This window comes from Peromyscus leucopus, chromosome 3, assembly GCF_004664715.2.
Source record: "Peromyscus leucopus breed LL Stock chromosome 3, UCI_PerLeu_2.1, whole genome shotgun sequence".
NCBI classification, from domain to species: Eukaryota; Metazoa; Chordata; class Mammalia; order Rodentia; family Cricetidae; genus Peromyscus; species Peromyscus leucopus.
In genome coordinates, this window is record NC_051065.1 from 157,586,536 (window position 1) to 157,599,653 (window position 13,118).

At 51.9% G+C, this 13,118-nt stretch overlaps 1 protein-coding gene across 5 annotated transcripts in view; it reads right to left on the reverse strand.

The window, feature by feature from the left end:
- Positions 1 to 912: 912 nt before the first annotated feature.
- The window catches only part of Mtmr14 (myotubularin related protein 14), a 45,509-nt gene continuing 33,303 nt past the window's right edge, over positions 913 to 13,118 (reverse strand). For 3 of the 5 annotated variants that reach the window (XM_028863902.2, XM_028863900.2, XM_028863904.2), the window contains 5 exons: positions 12,630 to 12,688; positions 12,331 to 12,469; positions 11,485 to 11,664; positions 4,654 to 4,809; positions 913 to 1,492 (listed from right to left, as the gene is read on the reverse strand). In XM_028863902.2, coding sequence (XP_028719735.1) covers positions 1,309 to 1,492; positions 4,654 to 4,809; positions 11,485 to 11,664; positions 12,331 to 12,469; positions 12,630 to 12,688 — 718 coding nt within the window. In that variant the 3' untranslated portion in view covers positions 913 to 1,308. The remainder of the gene's footprint in view (positions 1,493 to 4,653; positions 4,810 to 11,484; positions 11,665 to 12,330; positions 12,470 to 12,629; positions 12,689 to 13,118) is intronic. The other 2 variants (XM_028863901.2, XM_028863905.2) reach the window with 1 other exon arrangement.

A 13,118-nucleotide genomic window follows, 5' to 3' on the forward strand; every position in this document is an offset into this window, starting at 1 on the left:
AGCCTGGAGCTGGTCGGGAACCTCATCCAGACCCCAACTCTGACCTACACTTCTTCTGGAGCCACCACGGGGGCACTGAAAACCTCAGCACTATCCATGGTTCTGAAACATTTGGGGTGGGAGTTGGTAGACTCCGATTCTGAGGGGCTCTCACCATCGCTTCCTTTCCTCTTCCCGGCCCACCTTCGCCTCTGGATATGACTAACTGTGTGACCTTGAACAAGTTACTCAATATTCGTGGTTAAGGCCCTAATTAGCAGCTACTGGGGTATTTTAAACAGGCTTAGTGACCTCTGGGTATTGACACTGATGGCGTGTCAGATCAGGACTCTGGGGACATAGGTCATTGCACAGCACTTGTCTACCGTATGCAAAGCCCTGGTTTCTAGCCCCAGTACAGGTGTGAGGGAATCAGAGGGATGGTGAACTCTGTGAAACCCTTGATGCCTTTGAGACTTGACACTCATCAAGCAGATCCCCTCCCCTCCCATGTGTGGCCACTGCTGCCTCCACAGCCCAGAAGCCTGTCCCTCATTCAGATCTTCCATCCCAAGACGTTGTTGCTTCAGAACCTGCTAAAGATGCAAGTCCACACCCTGAGCCAGGGAGGAGCCCCAGAACCTGCCCAGATGAGCAGCAGCTGTCACCACGCCCACTTAGGCCTGTTGACCCCTACTCCCACCCCAGTCTTATGAATTCATAGGCCACCCTTTATGGCTTGAATTGACTGATGGGGGCTGGGGACTTGGCCTATCACACACAAGGCCTTGGTTTCTTTCCCTAGCACAGAAGAACAGAAAGGCAAAGCCAGGCATAGCATTCTGAATCGCAACTCCCCAGTCTCAAACCCTTCCTAAGGTTCTGAGCAGCTCTATGACGGTCACAACCAGAAGAGATGCCAGACAAGAGCCATTCAAAAAGACCTTGATTTTATTTTGTGATTGGTGAGACTGCCTCACGTTCAGTGCAGGTGACCCTCCTTCCCAGGAAACAAAAACTGCAGAATGGGGTCTTCTATAACATTACGGCCTCCCCGAGGCCCTAGGAAAACCCCAGGCAGTTCTGCGAGTGGACAGGAATCCAAAGACCAGGGTTGGTGGGAGGCAGTGACAGAGTGGTCACCAGCCAGGAGGCTGGGAGCTAGAAAATCCCCTCCCCAGGCCTGCTCAGGCCTGGGGCTGCCATGTGCGTGAGTAGAGGAGGAGGTGTGAGTCGTCCCCCTGCTCTCCAAGTGCCCCTCTGCCAGGCATGGCTTGATTCCACTGAGGGCTCATGAGACAGGAGCAGGAAACGGCTGTGCTGTCCACTTCACAAGGCGCTGGTGCTTGTGCCGCGGAGCCCCACACCACGGGCGAACTGTTCTAGCAGGCCCCCGATGGCGCCAGAGGGGCTGGGGGTCACTGCCCGGAGCCCCACTGTGCTGCTGTACGCAGCCAAGAAGGCGGAGCGCACCTCCTGCAGCCGCGTCTCCCGGTCAGTCAGGGCTGAGAGTCTGCAGGGAAGGAGAGAGATGAATTTATGACCGGAGGACAGGATCCCACCACCTCACTCCACAGGGCCTAGCTTCAAACTTCCAACTGCACAGAGTCAGCATCTAGCTGGTGGCTCAGACTCCGTATTCCCTTACACAGCACGTAAATTGCAGCTCTCAGTCTGTTCTTCCAGTGCAGAGCAACTTCTCTGCGGGGGAACACCGCTCCTGGTGATGACGGGGAAGGGGAGCTAAGCAGTGGCGTATCTGCTTCAACATCCGTTGGCTCCCTCTCCCTCTAGGAACAAGCTGTGGCACAAGCCGTGTGCCTGCCTGTAAGGAGACTTCCGAGATATGGCGGGGGGCTCAGCTGCTAGCAGGCTATAGCCTTCTCGTGGCTAGGACCACACCCCCGTGGCTGTAAAGAGCTTTGGCCATGGGAAACCCAGCCGCCCTGAAGAGACCAGAATCTCCCAGTGCAAAGCCTGGGCTCCAGCTGCACCTCAGTCCTGCGGCCTCCCAGGTAAACAGCTGGGAAGGTGTTGTGCTGACCTTTCTCCTTCCTTTTAGGGCACTGATCATGGCAGACCAAAAGCCTCACTCCACTGTCTGGAATTAGAGGTCAAAGGGGAGATAAGCACACACAACTCAGGTTTATCCATGTGTGGATTCCACATGGGGTTGTCTGACGTCCTAGGGTCTGTAACAGAAGAAGCTTGGCTACCATCTGGCACCCATCCTCTGGACTCAAGGTCAGGTATATGCAGACATTTGGCTAGAGGGTTGGCTGGAGAACCTCTTCAAGGGCCAGGTGAGTCTCCACAGCCCATCCACCATGGCACGAAGACTAGCAAGGACCACACTAACTCATCCGCACTCTGTGCCCTCTGAAAGCCATCCTTAGAGAATCCTTCTAAGACTCCGTCAGAGGCGACAGCAATGTGCCCCCTTCCTAGTAAGCCCGGATCCTTGGGGGTCCGAAGTCTGGGAACAGAGAACAGGGGAGGACAGACCAGTCCCTAGGGAAACAGGCTGGTGGGAGTTGTCGGTGAGAGGCAGAGAGAAGCACCAGGGGGCAAAGCAAAGTCAAACCAATCCCACAGCAGCACAAGGAAAATGAGGTGAATGCTAATCCCTGTAACCCAGGAGCAACCCTGAGGTCTCTGCTGGCACTCTGGGGAGACATGTGTCCTTGAACCCTTCTAATCAGGCTTTTCTCAGGTGGGAGGTCATGCATAGATCTCTCAGCTTCTTTTTGGTTTCAGTGAAGAAAAGGATGTCTCTGTATCCATATAATACAAGGAGTAAGGATTATGTGGGGGCCTACATGTGTATTCACACAGCCCTCCTCCTTCAGGCAGCAAAGGGACAAGACCAATCTGTTTAGAGACAAGAAAGTCAGCTAAGACAGGCTACTGATGTTCGCAGGACACAAATGGGCAACGGAGCTGGTACAGCAGTGGACAGTCTCAAGAGCAGGCTAGCGTCAAGGCCGAGACTGCAAGACACAGATGGGGAACAGAGCGGCTAGGATTTAGACTGCTTCCTCCTAACCAAGTCCAAGGGTGTCTTCACAAGGAATAGACAGACTCCAACTCAATTTTGGAGGCTCTGAGATCACAGAATCTTTTGTCCTTTGAGAACTTCCCAGATCTGGGGGCTGGCTAGCAGCTCAGAGACAGCATGAACTTTGTTGGTTCTGGGCAGGATGACCTGGGGCTGGGACAGCCTGTTTCTGAGGTGAAGGATGCTGACAAGCAGGGCAGGGGTGGTCCACGTTGTCTCCAGAGAATTCTTTCACCAGTCTGGCAGAAGATGACTTTTTTTTTTTTTTTTTTTTTTTTTTTTTCCCGAGACAGGGTTTCTGTGTGTAGCTTTGCGCCTTTCCTGGAACTCGCTTTGGAGACCAGGCTGGCCTCGAACTCACAGAGACCCGCCTACCTCTGCCTCCTGAGTGCTGGGATCAAAGGCGTGCGCCACCACCGCCCGGCCAGAAGATGACTTCTTTATAGAAACACCTAAGGATTTTTATTTTATCCTCCAAAAATGGCCTCAGGATGTGGCTTGTTTGGTAGAGTGCTTGCTTGGCATGGATGAAACTGAGTTCCATCCCCAGGACCACCACATAAACCTTGGGGGGCACGTGCTTGTAATCTCAACATTCAGGAGGTAAATAAAAGCTGGATGATCAGAAGTTCAAGGTGACCTTTGGCTACTACTATACTAGGCCAACCTGGGCCAGACATCCTGCCTCAAAAACATATTAAATAATCTGAGATCTAGCTCTGTGTACTGGGGCCTGGTGGCCAGGGAGGCTGGACTAAACAATGGATTTGGAAGCCCTATGGTGACCTCCCAGTTTCAGGGCTAGGACCTGAGAGTATTATCCAGGTATCCCAGTGTCTGTCCAGCCCCTGCCTGACTTCAGATGGACCCTCTTCTTTCCTGATTTCCAGAATAACTTGCCTCCATTCAGACAGCAGAGGGCTGGGCGTTGTGAACTGGGGTCAGCAGTAGTGGAGAGAAGGAAGACTGACTGGAGGGCCTGTTGTGTGGCTGCATCTGAGGAGCAGGCCTTACTCCTCAGGGCACTAGAGGTTCTCTCTTGCCTGACCATCTACCAGCCACCAAAGATGGCAAGGGGACATGTGGCCTCCCCAGAGGAAGAGGCATGTGATCTAGCAGTGCCATCCAGTCCTTATTTTTGTCCTGAGGCAAAAGTACAAGCGTGGGGGTACAAAGTAACTCTTGGTTCTGCTTGGATTTCAGAGCCAGGCTAACCCAGTGCCATTTTGCTCTGGTCTTCAACATACACTTAGCTTCCTACCCGACTGTTCTGTTTTCAAAGGATTCTCATGTCAGGCAAAGCCTCATACATAAATAGAATCCTCTATAGTTATAGTCCAGCTAGCTTTCCCTCAGTACACCCGACACATCTGTGGATGGGGTTTTGGAATTGAGAAGAGTGAACATGAAGCCTAATGCACTTCCTGAGCTGCCACAGGCATCCTTCACACCCTGGGGATCCAGAGGCCGCACACTAACGGGGAGGGGCAGAGACCCCAAGCTGCTCCCTCTGGTCAGCCTCTGCCTCAGCACTACTCCTGACCAGCACTCCTGATTGCTCTCCAGCTTTTGACATGGGCAGGGGAGTATCCTGCCTTCTCAAGCAAGACACTTACAGACAACTGTTAGGGAGCTCATCCGGGAAGCTGAAAGGGAGAGAGGAGTCTGTGTGCAGGACAGCCCGTTCCTGAATACTGCCACAGCCCGTTACCATCTGCCAGCTGCCAAAGTCTGTGGAGAGAGAGGATCCGGGCAGGGAATGGTCCACTGATCTGGGGCAGAGAGGAGAGAGAGGGGAGATGATGCAGTCAGTCACATGCCTGACAGGGGTGCCCTGGGGAAGGGTGGGCAACACAATGGCCCTGTGCCGCAGCCACAGGTTCTGATGGAGCAGCTGAAAGCCAACTACTTTCTCCAAAAGAGCAAACAAAGCTGGGTAAGGAGTGACTGAGAAAGAAGACTATAAGCTGTGCTGGGCTGTGAGGACAGTGCTTTGTGTAGATACTGAAGCCAAAGACCAAGAGCAAAGCAGGGCAACAAGAGATGAACCAGACCCAAAGCCTGTGGCCCATGTGCCTTTCCTGATGGCTGACGCAGTGAAGTGACAGATTAGGCTGAAGCCGGCCCCAAGAGCAGTCACCCTCTTTGTGACATGCATCTGTGCAGCATGGAACCCAGGGCCACTGAGATCTTATCAGAATGGAGGGAGGGAGGGGGGGACGACAAGCCTTTTGGAAACTGGAAGGTGGTGACCTAGATGAAGAGTGAACAGAGCCCTGAGGTCTCCCTTCCTCTGCAGCTCCTTCCAGGAGCCAGCGTTTGTATTCCAGAGCACCACAGAGCAAACTCATGGCTATGCCCAGAGGGGAGGGATGAATCAAATCAGGCTGCAAACTGACAGCTTCATCAGACCTCTTCTGACAGAGGGAGATTTGGGAGCTGGGGAGGAGGCTCTGCTGCCACCTCCTCCCTCCTCAACAGCTAAGCTCTCTCCTCTGTCCTGGACAGCAGCTGACCTGTGGGCGGCTGAGAGGCTGCAAGTCAGTCTCTGGCATCAAGCCTGGAACTTACTACATAGCCCAGGCTGCCCTTAAACTTGAGCAGTCCTCCTGCCTTAGCCTCCCAAGTACTAGACTGACCTTTTATTATTTAACTCAAGAACAGCAGAAAGGATCTCCCAAGGATGCAGAAACAGGGCCAGAGAATGAACAAGTGGTAGGGTCAGGAAGCAGGTGAAAAATACTTTACCCTACCCACTTAGCTGCTGACATCAGTGGATCCTGAAGTGACAGCACCCCCCCCCCCCCCCCAGTTATTTGGCCAATCTTACTGTCAAGCATCCATGACCTATGCACAGCTCTGGTGATCTGTTTCAAATAGGCCTGTAACAAACTATGCAGTCCAAATTGGCTTTAAATTCATAGCAATCCTGCCTCAGCTCCCAAGTGCTAGGATGACAGTCATAAGCCCCCATACCCAGACACAAGAGTTTCATTTTTATGTCACATTTATGTGTGTTTGTGTATGCATGCATGCCATTGTGGACGTCAGAAGACATGTGGGTCCTTGGGACTGAACTTAGATTATTAGGCTTGGCACCAAGTGCCTTTACTGGGTGAGCCATCTCATCAACCCTATGAGGAGGTTTTTAAACTCAGATTTGACTACAGATTTGTTCTGAACTCCTAGAAGCCCAGCACCTTGAGAGAAAGGAAAACAGACGGCTTTCCACATTAAAAGCTGCTGTGAACTAGAATGCCTGCCAACACTGGGCCTTGCCACATTCATCATTGTGGTGACCCTTGGCAAAGGGTGACGTCTTCAGAGATGAGAACAGGATGTGGTCTACTACCTGGTAGAATCCCAAGGGTGCATGAGGCCAGGCATCTTGGTTTCTAGATAAACATCAGACCTGTCAATCACAGCTAGCCTACCAAGAGAAGCCCGCCCTGGGTGTTCAGTGCAAACCCTCCAGCGGCACAGCCTGGCTCCTCAGTCTCCATAGCCCATCTGAAGAGCAGACTTCCACTTTTAGCAGCTTATGGAGAAACAGCTTCTAAGACTCAAAGAAGATTTGGGAGCAGGGGTAAAAGTGGGAGAGAAAAGTGGGAAATAGGAGGCATTCTATGCCATGAAGTTTCTCAAGCCCCAAACCCATCCCCTGGAGTAGGCTAGCCCAGGTAATCACAGACAGTAGATGTATTTCTGCCTAGTTCCCCTTAAGCACTCTGGTTCTCTGGGGTAGTCAGTTCCCTTTGCTTTCCAGAGGCAACACCAGGCCAGAGTAGCTGTCAGGTGGATGAGGCAGCAGGGCCAGCAAGAGGGCATCCCCTCCTATGGAACAGAAAACAGCTTTCATTGAGCAGCCATGCCTGAGAGTCACTGACGTTTTTCAAGAATGAAACATGAGATCTTCCTAACCTGACATTAAAGTCAAATAATAGGTTATGTAAAACGACCATTCAGCTCTTGCATTGAGAGGCACTCAAAAATACTTGGATTAGAGTAGGCTAGAGGGACAGCTCGAGACAAAAGGTAAGTGTCCTCCTGGAGGGACCTATTCCTGCTCATGAGAAGGAAGGAGAGCCTTAGTCAGCTCAGCATTTGGGTGACCCTCACCAGCATTAGAAAGGCTGCAGCCCAGTGCCCTAAGCTCCTACACAAGGGTCAACAAAGCTGCGAAGAAAGAAATCTGAGCTTTGTCTCCTCTGCTTGCCTGCTCAAGCACCGGCAAGAACATAGCCAAGCAGCCCTCAAATTGGAACTGTGGAGCTTTGTCCTAGGCCTGGGGCCTGGAAGACCTAAGCCTCTGTACAGGATGGTGGCTTTTGGTAATACTCTACTCCTTAGCTAGCCCCAGCCCAGGCCCTCTTCCTCAGTGGCTCCCCATCTCCCTATCTCCTGGCAGACACCTAGCTGAGGACAGGTATAGCCAGGGAGCTTCTAGCTACTACTTTCTGTACTGAGACACAAGAAAACAGATACAAGGAGTGCTGGCTGAATCCAGGCAAGACTAGGTCTGAGTGAGGCACCAGGCCTGGCCTTTTACAGTTCTCTGACATGGCTCTGACATGGCTGACAGATAAATGATGCTAAGAACAGTTCCTAAAAAACAGCTGCAGTTTCTGAACATTTGTAGGAAGAAAAAATATCCGGCATGCCAGGTATGACAGATACCTTACTTTAGTACACCATTTCACCCTTATTTACAGGACTCAGGATCACTAGTCCTACATAAGGATGGGCTGAAAACTGAGCTTGGAGAGAGGGAAGTGATTTCCCCCTCCATTCCAGCTCCAAGTCGCACAGCTGGGAAGGCCAAAGCTGTGAATAAAAGCAGGTCTGGCCCAAGTCCATTCTAGCCAATTTTCCTTAAAAACAATCCAGAGGATGCCAGGTGATGCTGATGTACACCTTTAATCCCAGCACTTGGGAGGCAGAGGCAGGCGGGATCTCCGAGTTTGAGGCCAGCCTGGTCTACAAAGTGAGTTCCAGGGTTGTTACACAGAAAATAATATCAGGGGGAGAGAGGGGAAATCCAAATTAAGGGGCTCACCATGTAGCCCTGGCTAGCCTGGAATTCACTCTATACACTAGGCTGATTTTAGACAGAGATCCATCTGCCTCTGCTTCCCAAGTGCTGGGATTAAAGGTGTGCACCACCGCCGGCTGATTTTCCTTCTCAAAGTGGGAAGGGCTAGCTCATGAATGGGCACATGACTTCCATGAGAGTACAGCAGAGAGCTCTTAGAAGTGTGATTGGAAGAAGAGGCCTTCATGAGAGCCTTCTGTGTAAGAAAGAGCAAAGGGGAGTCTCAGGAGCTGCCAAGAGCTACTTTGGCAAGATGGAGAAAGGTGGCCTGAGGAGCAAGGCAGCTCGGAGAAGGAACCACAGGGACATAGGTTTGGGACCCTGTGAGACTATACCTGAAGGTTACCTGATGTACTTCCTGTTACCTTGCATTTTGAAAGCATCTCAATAATCATGCTGTCATAAAATGTCTGAAAGTACAATTACCTGTCTGAAGTTCCTGGTTACAGATTAGAAAAAGGAAAGCCATTCATCAGGTGACAAGTGACATGAAGGGAATATATGAGCCAAGTCTTAGACTTTCAGGGAGGCTATGTGTCACTGGATCCAGACTTATCCCCTTGACACCAATCATTAAGGTAACCTGGGATGCATCTCAAGGATGGCCCCATGGCCTCTGCCCAAGTACATGGGAGGGGGCTCTCACCAGCCTGGCCTTTGACTTTTTACATGTGTGCATGTCAGCCCAGCAAGGCCTCCTTCCTGCATTCCTACATCAGCCCAAAGAGAAGTCTTGGGGCCTCCAAGTTTTTTCTTTCGGGTCTCAAGCTGGGACTGCCTTAGGTATATCAGCACTCATGCCAGCTCTGGAGCAGGACAGTAATCTAGGTACTGCAGAGAGCAATCAGGCTTCTCTGCTGTGTAAGGCCGTCTGGGACAGAGCTCATAGCTTTACAGTGAGCAGGTGGCAGTGCCCGGGGGAGCAGCTAACCGGGCAGCAGAGGTTAGTTCCTGTGTTGCTACTTAGCTATTCAACCAGGCTGTTGGGAGTCTCTCAGCCAAGTTCATCTGCTCTTCAGGCAGCCTGGCATCAAGCTGGGCTCAGTGGTGGCACCATCCTCCTCAGCCATAGACAACACTGTGCCAGAACCCCACCCCTCACTCCTAAGGGGACATGAGAGCAAAGATTAAGGCCATGCCAAGGTGGAATAGGTGACTTCCTAGTTAAGGCTGAAGTAGACATGTACACTTAAGAGTCCTGTGGCTAATTATACAGCGGCAGTGAAAAAAGCCAAAAAGTCGCTGTCTTCCCAATGAGAAATGTGGTATTACGGCCTGGTAAGAATCAACACTCCACAGAGCAAAGCCTCTGAGATTCCTCTCACAGGGGTCCTGCTTTAAGAGAGGCAGGGTTAGAGCATGTGGAGCACATGACACCCACAACACATCAGCAGTGACTTTGGCAGTCATGGATAACTTTCCTAAAGGGTTGCTTTCCACCCAGATCTGCCTGGAGCACCGAAGACCTGATCGGCTACTGTTACCTAAGAGGCAGAGCAGCTAATGACAGGATCCCTCAGGCACTTTAAGATAAAAGAGACTAAATTAATTTTAATGTTAATGGAAATACATAATTAGAATGCTCCAAATCAGAATATGTAGTCTTTCAAAACCTCTGGCAGCAGACATCTGACTCAGAACGGTGTTGCCTGGCTAGCTGGGCTTGGCTCTGGGCAGGTGCTCTCAGAAGACACTGTTCACAGCAGTTACCCACACACTGTCTACTCAGTCCCCATTAGGTCCATGCTAGCCTGGGCCTGCCTCAGGGTGTGGCCAGGCTTTGTGGAGACCCCAATACTCCTCATCTCCTAGAGAAAGGACCTTTATGGCCATCCTGGACCAGCTAAAGAAGTCCGAGTCACCCAAAGAAGGTAAAAAACCTAAACAGTAACAAGAAAAACCATCCATAAGATTGAAGGAAACTATGACAAGTGGCCGGGGAAGCAGAAGGGGACAATAAGAATGGGTGTGAGAAAAAGTGGCAGTCAGCGTGGGAGCTGTCTACAGTTGGGGCAAGGCCTAGAGGGTCAGTAGAGCCTTCTCGTTTCCTGCCCAGTTAGACGGTGCTACCCGGAAAAGGAGGCAGGGAGCATCAACACGAACCTCAGCCCAGACAGCAAGAGTCGCACAGCGCCACCACAACACCAGAGTAGCCCTGAGGACAGCCAAGTGCAGAGGAGGGGTCACAGCAACAGACACCCATGCCACCCCACATGCAGGATGTGAAGAGGCACAGGCAATGTGGGCTGTGTGCCTGGCCCTGGCTGTTTGGTCTCAGCCACCAAGGGCTACAGTCAGGGTTAACAGACGCTCACACTTGCAGATGACACTGAGGTGAAGGCTCTCCTGGAGGCAGTGCACTTGGGGGTGCTCTGGCCACCATGCTTGCCCACCACTCATTTGTCTGCCTCCCTGAGGAGGATGTTTTGGCTCCTCTTACTCCACTGTCTCCTCTTGTCCAGAGAGTGAAGGAGGGTACCAGGAGTTTTAGCAAATTTGCCTCTTAACAGGCCTGCTACAAGTCAGAGTAACAAGGACATTCCACGGTAAAGCTGGGCTCAAGTCTGAGTGGGACCCCACAGCCCATTCTGCTAATCCCCACACTGCTCTGCTGTCTTCAGAAGGGCTACAAGTTCTCCAGGATTTAGTCAGGGAAGCAATCGGGCACAGTCTCTCCTTGGAATGTGAGATGGAAGAAGTAGAACCATCAGCTGGAAGGTGCTTTCCCCAATTGCCAGACCACCCCTCATTCATCAGCCCTGGTGCACTCAGTTTTAACCAGGAGGCAGAGTGCTGGCCTTATCATGGGCACATCTGTCCTAGCTGAGTTGATGCTTTTTCAGGTGTAGATAGTAGCTGTGGTTTTCCACAGCCACACGTCTAGGCTGGCTCCTTATCTGTTTTAGCTTCTCCATCAATGTGGACATGGAATGTGAGAGACATCATGAACCCAGAGTGTCCAGACCCATTTTGAACAAAAATGGGCAGTCTACATACAGGGCTGGGATCTTCCAAAGGTGACTCATGGAGGCAGTTCTGACTCTGTCAGTCACATAACAACCATTACATCATCTGTGTACCCATGTACTGCACAGAGCTCCAGGAAACCATTCCAAAAGTTTTTACAAACCAGTGAAGGCTCTGTACCCCAACAGCAATCAATCCTTCAAAGAGTGGGCCTGCTAAGCTATCCATTTCTTTCAGCTCCTAAGGAGCTACCCATCAGGCATATACCAAGGAATCCCAGCCTAAAGATATGGAAAGCTTAAATGTTAGACCCTCACTTCCAACCCTGCTAATGGAAGGCGGCCAACCACATTCCCCAGTAGGCTCCTTATACCTTGGGGTTCCTCACCTGGGTTTGGGGACCTCAAGAGGACTGTTGCCCATCCTGAAAAAGTTGTCAGAATGGTTTGAGGATGAAGAGCTGGAAGACTTGGCTTCAGCCAGCCCATGATGGGAAGGCAGGCGGTCCTCAGAGGGCTGGGGCCGGTTCCAGAGCATACTCTGTGGGGAGGGCGAGTGACTCTTCCTCCTGTAGAAGAGCAAGGCTGTCAGCTGGGCCTCGGAGTCACTTTGTCTACGGGGAAAATGTCACACACAGGAGGCACAAACACTTGGTTCTCTCCCAGGTTCAAGGCCACAGGCAACAAGGGCTGGGACTTTAACTGAGACACCAAGGCATTCTAAATGCACTGGCCCATTAGTCTCAGAGAATGCTAGAAAATTGTTCTTCATGTGCACTAACTGCCCCACCAGTGCCTCCCTTACAAGTGCTGTACAAACTGCCATGTGTCTAGGGAGGAAGGCATTAAGGCCTCAGATCCTGCCACATTCTCAACGGGAGGACCCTCAAAGCAGGTCCCTGACCATCGTATGTACCACCTTTTGTCACCTTCCTCTAAGCTGCCCCCACCTTCTGGCACACTGTACAGGGCACTCTTCCCTCCCCCACATCTCACTGCTGCTTCTTGGTCCCACTGGGAGCACCAGCCCTTTGTGCTCCTGGGCCACCATGCAGGGCCCCTCACCAACCAGATGGCTGGGCTCTGAGGCCCAGGACAGACAGCAGGGGATGAAGCGATGCTCTCAAGCCTTCTGTCAGAGCCCCCTTTGTTCCTGGGGCTACAGCCTGGCTCCCTAGGGCTGGTGGCCTTGGGCCACAGCTGTGAGTTGACTCTGTCTCAGTCTGGCCCCTCACCAAGCTGCCTGAGTTGGTGCTCCTGCCGGGACAAGTTCCACAGCCTCATAGGTGAAGCTCCCCACGGCTCCTGGTGAGTTCTCCAAGACCAGGGAGAAGTCGCTGCCTAGGCTGGTGGTGCTGCCTCGGTCTCTGCGTCCTGGAAGCAGCCAGAAAGTCAGCACGTTACCTTCCCCACTACCAGTCCCCCACCTTTTCCACACCACACGGCTGGAGGAATAAGCTTCTAGAACAGGTCCCCATGTGGTCTATACTCAGCTATGGTGAAGCAGGAAAGCCTGTTAGGGGCCAGCACTCACTCAACATGCAGATATCTTCCAGAGTGAAGCCTGCATCCCGAGTTGGCAAACTCTTCCTCCTAGAATGACAACCCCAAGCAGGAAATTTGAGCTGTAGCTGGAGTTTTCTCTGTCACCTCCTCTTGACTTTCCCTAGCCTGCAGGACAGTTCCAACTACTGGCGCCTCATGGAACAGGTCCCACCTACAGAGTCTGCCAAGTACCAGGCCTACTTCCAGGACCTACCAGCTTGGCTTTGCCTGTCACATGCACTAGACTAAGGTGAACACAGCCTGCTTTTCCTCACCATCGTGGCCACTTGGGACTCAATTATGGCCCAACAAGTGCCAAGTTTGGGGAGGAAGACAAGTCAACTCTTAGGACCCAAGTTCTCACTGGAGTCCCAGGGCAACTGCCAGACATACAAGACTTTCTCAGGTTGGAAGCAGATTGCTGCTTCACTGTGCAGATGATCAGGCTGGCTTGGAACTCAGATCTGCCTGCCAGATG